We start from the raw sequence: 6,840 nt of genomic DNA, 5'->3' as shown, positions 1-6,840 counted from the left end.
GAAGTTGCAGGGAGATCATAGAACAAGGTGGAAAGCCAGAGAGACTCAGGGTCCAGGCTTGTTCTTTATATAAAATGCCACCCTTGTGTAAACAAACCCAGCCTAAGAGACCCACATTAATCCCCTCTGAGGGTGGCATTCCCAGTGTCCTTGCTGCCTTTCTCCAGGTTTTACTGCAGTGCTGCCATACTGGGGGCTCAGCTTCCGGCTTTAATCACTTCCAACAATAGCGGCATACATAGCTCCAACTAGTAAACATGCTTTGCTCAGTACCCGGAAAAGCCTGCCCAGCAGTCTACTGGATTCACTGCACTATCTCATTATCTGGGAATTTTCCATTTCTCTATGTGGATCTCTGTGAGATCCAAGCTCGCTGTATATCTCTCCTCCTCCTCCTCCTCCTCCTTCTTCTCCTTCTTCTTTTTCTTCTTCTTCTTCTTCTTCTTCTTCAACAACCACATACACAGGAAATAATATTTCTTTAACTGAAGTGAAGAAGAAATGTTCATAATGCCAACCATTTTGCGACATCACCACCACCAAGTACCACAGTATATACTAGATGCAAATCTTATTCAATCTGTGTGTCCTTGAGTTGTTGTGCTGCCTCACGGTGGCCATTAGGAAACCAGGACCCAGAAGACAGAGGTTAAAAGGCAGCCTAACCTCAAGGATTTGCAGGCCTAGGATTTGCCCTTCTGCACTCTGACTGGTCAACACACACTTACTTGCCCTCTATCTCCAGGCAGGTCTTTCTTCCACCTTCTTCTTTGCAAACTTATAATATGAAAGGGATCAGAATCATGGTGGTTCTGTTGCTCGCATAACATAATTCTTCCTGCATAGCTTTAACAGACCATTATGGAAATGATTGCTTTACTGGTACTTGACGCCATGCTATGAAGAAAAGCTTAGCTTCCCCCTGAAGGAAAACCTCCAGAGACTATTAAGCACATGCATTTTCCAAGCCAGAAGTAGCCACAGCAATAGTTGTCATTCAGCTAGTTTCTAGTGAGATTATAACACTTCAGAGGGACAAAGAGATGATTGAGGTTCCATAGGTGCTTACTCTGGTCCAGACTGAGCTAAACTAAAGAGGTGGTTGAAAGGCAGACCCTGGACTGTCATGCTCCTGTGAGTCTAGACACGGAGATGGAATTCCTGTGTTACGTGTTTAGCATCTACACAATACTATTTGGGATTTTAAAAGGGGTGTGTGTGTGCATGCGTGCGTGCGTGTATGAGTTTGCATGCACAGGCATACACATACACACCTAGTTTGCATGTCTGGTGCCCATGGAGTCCAAAGGAAGCTATCAGATTCCCTGGAACTACAGTTACATGAGACAGATGTGAGCTACCATGTGGGTGCTGGGAACTCAACCCAGGTGCTCTAACAAGAGCAGCAAGTGCTCTTAACCACTGAGCCATCTCTGCAATATCACCCCCCCTTTTTAATTTTAGAATGTAATTATAGTTGAATAATTGAAGTGATAGTATTTCTCTAACAAGCTGAGGACTGTAGTCTCTCTTGCCCTCAGTGCATTGTTCTTAGTGAATCTCTAATGATGAATTCTAGAATCCAGTTGTGCCATCTTACTGTGCAATAGCACTGAGTACTCAACCACCTGAGCCATCTCTCCAACCCCATCCTCTGGAGCTAAAGTTACAGACATACAGAATCACATGATATGGGTGCTGGGAAATAAATCTGGGTCCTCTGTAAGGCTCTTCAGCCGATGGATCCTGAGAAGGGGAAGGGAGGCAGAAACAGTCAGGAGCTGAAGAGACCTCAGGGGTATGTGAGCATGCCCAGAACAGAGTCTCAGGAAACAGCTCATGTAATAGGAGGGAACAGAGGCTACTTAAATCTTAATGGGGTGCCTGTACATCATTGGCCAGGGCCAGGGTACTAGGGATGTCTTAACTGCATAAGGAGGAAGTCCAGATGCTGCAGGACATGACCTTATAAGGGGAGAAGAAGTTTAACCTAGGTACCAGGCTATTTGACCTCCTGGGAGGGGGCGGCAAAGGTGGGGGGGGGGGTACAGGCCTGGGTGGAGGGAGGGGTTGTGATCCTACTCCTACCAATCTCAGGATGAGATTTCTGGGGTTTGGACACAGCTCACCCTCACTCTTGCTGCCCCAGCCCCCATGGTTCCCCACATAACCACTGAATCACCCCCTCTAGCCCTGACAGCGTAGAATTTAAAAAACACTACCAAGCCCTTGACAATAAATTGATGTTTGCTTATTTTTGTCTGAATAATCACCTAACCCTAATGACAGGCTGAATGGATTTGAGAGCTAGAGAACACCCCATCCAACAGCCATGGAACACACTCTTACATAAGTTTCATTAGCACATATAAAAAAATTAACCACAAAGCACGTGTCAGAGGTATAGAGATGGCTCAATGGCTAAGAATCCTACAGTTTAATGAAACAATGAAAACACTCAAGATATGAAAATAGAGTTTTTAGATAGACTGACAAGAAAAGCTGAGCTAAAACAAAACTGGAAATGAAAAGACTTGGGAAATCAAACAAGCTCAGTGGAAGAAAGCATAGCAAGTCTCCAAAGTAGAAGAAATGGATAACTCAGTAAAAAATCCAAACAACAAACAAAGAAACTAACTAACTAACTAACAAAATCAAAGCAAACATGGAATATGCAGGAACTCTGGAATACTGTGATAAGACCAAAAACCTGTGAATCATACACAAAGCAGGAGAAGAAACTCAAGTCAAAAAAAGCACAGAAGATATTTTCAACACATGGAAGACAATTGTCCAAATCTAAGAAAAGAGGTGTCTGTTGGGGTGCAAGAGGCATACAAAACACCAATAGACAGGACCAGAAAAGAAATTCCACATGCCACAAAAAGCAAAACAATGAATGTATAGAACAAAAACTGTGAAAGGACGACCATGCTACATATAAAGACAGGCCCACTCGAATAACACCTGAATTTTGTAATTATTTAAAACAATTTTTAACTTTAAATATATTTTGACCATTTTTCTTCTCCTCCCCTAGGTTTGTCCAGATCCTTTCCTCTTCCCTCCCCACCCAACTTTAAGGTTTTATTTATTTTTTTCCTCTCAAAACAAACAAACAGAATACCCAAAACCCAATACAATGACAAGATGCCTAAAACCAATAAAATGAAATACATCAACCATCTGAAAACAAAGCACCAAATTATAGCCAAATAAACACATATACACACACCGCAGACAAACTTGCAGTTAGTCTATTATTTGCTGATGAACTACCCAAACGTGAGACATGCCCTGAAGTGGTTGATACACATTCCAGTCAAGAAAACTGGTTTTTCCTCTTCCAACAGGTATAAATGACAGTTCCATTGTTAAACTTTACCCTACTGGCTAGGGTTGTATTAAAAATATATAACAAAATAAAATATAAAAGATAAACAAAAACTATCACCTTGAAGTTGGATAAGACGGGCCAACAGAATGAGGCAGCTGAGTGGCAGTCACCAACACACAGAGCTTCGTGAAGACCATCACTCTTAAAGTCGAGCCCAGTGACACCATCGAGACTGTCAAGGCCAAGATCCAGGACAAGGAAGGCATCCCACCTGACCAGCAGAGGCTGACATTCTCTGCCAAGCAGCTGGAGGATGGCCTCACCCTATCCATCTACAACATCCAGAGAGAGTCCACCTTGCATCTGGCACTGTCCCTGCGCAGCAGCAAGCCCATCCTTCATCAGCTTGTCCAGAAGTACAACTGTGACAAGATGATCTGCCACAAGTGCTACGCACATCTGCATCCCCACACAGTCAACTGCCGCAAGAAGTGCAGCCACACCAACAACTCGCCCCAAGAAGGTCAAATAAAGCTGGGGCTATACCTGGCTCGTGACCCCAGGACCAAATAAAAGAAAGTCCCCTTCCATTGACTAGAGCAGTAAAAAATTAATTAGTAAAAAAGACAGGCCTACAGAAGGAAAGGAGCCAAGAAAGGGTACAAGAGTCAGAGAGCCACTTGTTCACATACTCAGGAATCCCATAAAAATACTAAACTTGGAAGCCATAACATAAATGCAGAGAACCTGGTACAAACCCACGCAGGCCACGTGAATGCTGCTTCAGTCTCTGTGAGCTCATAGGAGCTTTGCTCATGTTGACCGCCTGGTGTTCTCTTGGTGTCCTCCATCCCCTCTGGCTCCTACTTACTTTCTGCCTCTTATTATATTATATTATATTATATTATATTATATTATATTATATTATATTATATTATATTATATTATATTATACCCAACAAAACTATATCAGTCGTACTCAAAGGAGAAAGAAACAGTACATGAAAAAAAAAAAACAGATTTAAGGAATTTATGCCTATTAATCCAATTCTACAGAATGTATAAGAAATAATATTTTAGTGTGAAAAGAAAATTTAAACTCAACCAGGAAAGGCCAAGGAATAAATAATTCCAAAACATGTAATCCAAAGAGGTCTAAGAAAATGTCATCACAACAGGAGTCAATAAACAGTGTTCAATAATAATTCTTAATATTAAAAATCCGTCTGATTTTCAGAGACACTGGCCAATGGAATAAAATTAAAGACCCAGATATAATTTTACACATGTATAGACAACTGACTTGTGACAAAGGTACCAAAAATAAACAGTGAAGAAACGACAGCAACATCAGCAAATGGCGCTGCTCAAACTCGAAAGCCTCATGTAGAAAAATTAGACTGGATCCTTATCTCTCGCCATGTATAAAAATAAATGCCAGATGAATTAAGGATGTGGTACCAGGAATCTGATAAATGAGGAAGTAGGAATACTCTTGAACAGGATGTGAGTAATCCAGGCATTAAGATCAACATTTGACAAATGGGAGCACATGAAACTAAATGATTCTATACAAAAGATACCAGGCAGGCAGAGGCAGGCAGATCGCTGTGAGTTCGAGGCCAGCCTGGTCTACAGAGCAAGTCTAGGACAGCCAAGGCTACACAGAGAAACCCTGTCTCAAACAAACAAAAAACAAAAATACCATCATTACAGTGAAGAGGCAGCCTATAAAATGGTGTGGGGGGTGGAGGCATGAAGAAAACCCTTTAACAGCTATAAATCTTACAGAGGAACAGTATACAGACCATAAAAAGAACAACAACCCCCAAAACAAAAATAAAAACAAAACTAAAATTCAAGAACATAAAAAAATCCAAATTAAAAAAAAAAAAAAAAAAAAAAAAAAAAGAATGGAGCATGAAACTTTTCAGAGTTCTCTAAGTACAACCTAGTAAAAGCATCTTTTAGAATGTTCAAAACCCTTGTGCATCAGGGAAACACAGAACTACTTTGAGGGCCTGGAGAGAGTTCAGTGGTTAAGAGAACTTATTGCTCCTCCAGAGGACCTGGGTTCAGTTCCCACCACCCATATGGTAGCTCACCATCTGTCTGTAACTCCAGTTCCAGAAGATCTGATGTCATTTTCTTAACTCCATGGGCACCATCTCTATGTGGTGTACACACACACACACACACACACACACACACACACACACACACACGTAGGCAAACACTCCTGCACAAAAAAATAAATAAACCTTTATTTTAAAAACTACTTTGAGATTTCCTCTTACCTGAGTAGGAATAGCTAAGATTTAAAAAAACAAAACAAATGACAGCAAGTTTTGGCATGGATGTGGGGAAAGGAGAACACTTATTAGCTGCTTATGTTGTTCGAATTGGCCACAACCTAGTCAACCAATCAGTCAGCTGGTTACAGCTTAACTAGTTAGTATTCATGGCTTAATTGTTTGACTACTGGGCCTTGTGAAGCCAGCCTAAGTTTATTGACTGATTAAACTTGATATTGCTCTGGGGTGTTGGCCCCATTGGTGGGTTCTCAGCCCAAACCCTTGCATCTTGCAAAGTTTTACTTAATATCACAATACTAGTTTGTGGGTAAGGACCACGAAAAGGGGGGAGAGACAGAATCTGCCTCAAGAGCCCGGTTTTCTATGTAGTCAATGACATACATATTGGTCCAGCATACTCAGATGTGGGAAGAAAAAAAAAAAAAAAAAAAAGCCCTGTTGGTCATGGCACAAGTCATCACCCTACACAGCTCTACAAAAAGCCTATTAATATGGTGAAGCCAAAGTCTCCTAAAAATACCCATCCTCTGTTTCATTAAGCTTCTCCTGGAGATGGCGATCAAGAGCAGGGAGGTGAAGGACGAAGATGCTTTCAGGCCCCGCGGCAAATATGCCACCGCTAGAATTCACATATAAGCATAGCTTTGCAATATCCTTAAGCGCTAAGCGTTCTAAATAAAAATCTTTGCCGCGGCGTTCCATCACTTTGGAAGACATGTGCTCTCTAAATAGTGCCATGCTAACGTAATTCTCCCAAGTTGGAGATATACCCACTCCCTTTGGATCCAAAGCGGTTCCTGTGAATGGCCCACCATGGTAAATGCCCTTCCGCATTCTAGCAGTGACCTTGACAAGAGCTACGGTGCCGTCAGTCATATTGTGTGTGTGTGTGTGTGTGTGTGTGTGTATGTGTGTGTGCGTGTGTGTGTGTGTGTGTGTGTGTGTGTGTGTGTGTGTGAGGGGGGGGGGAGGGAATGCATAAGGAAGTGACCACCTTAGTTCTGGGAACATTTCTTATCCTTCCTTAACATTTACATAATGAACCCTGCCATTCCCATCTATGCTTCCGCCCCCCCCCCCCCAGAAAAGAAGCAACCGTGTTAGAGGTTTATCTTTGGGGTTGTTTTTGTAAAATATGTATCATTTATACACATGCCTTTTTAAATTTGTGTATGTTAGCGCATCGAT

General features: G+C 41.9%; 1 protein-coding gene across 1 annotated transcript in view; it reads left to right on the top strand.

Moving 5' to 3' along the window:
- Window positions 1-3,910, top strand: part of LOC127212395 (ubiquitin-60S ribosomal protein L40-like) — a 7,384-nt gene extending 3,474 nt beyond the window's left edge. Inside the window, exon 2 of the mRNA XM_051172499.1 lies at window positions 3,498-3,910. Within this exon, the coding sequence (XP_051028456.1) occupies window positions 3,498-3,910 (413 nt within the window). The remainder of the gene's footprint in view (window positions 1-3,497) is intronic.
- The last annotated feature ends 2,930 nt before the right edge of the window (window positions 3,911-6,840 follow it).

This window comes from Acomys russatus, chromosome 30, assembly GCF_903995435.1.
Source record: "Acomys russatus chromosome 30, mAcoRus1.1, whole genome shotgun sequence".
NCBI classification, from domain to species: domain Eukaryota; kingdom Metazoa; phylum Chordata; class Mammalia; order Rodentia; family Muridae; genus Acomys; species Acomys russatus.
The sequence above is the reverse complement of the archived record's forward strand: the minus strand, read 5'-3'. Positions and strand labels throughout refer to the sequence as shown.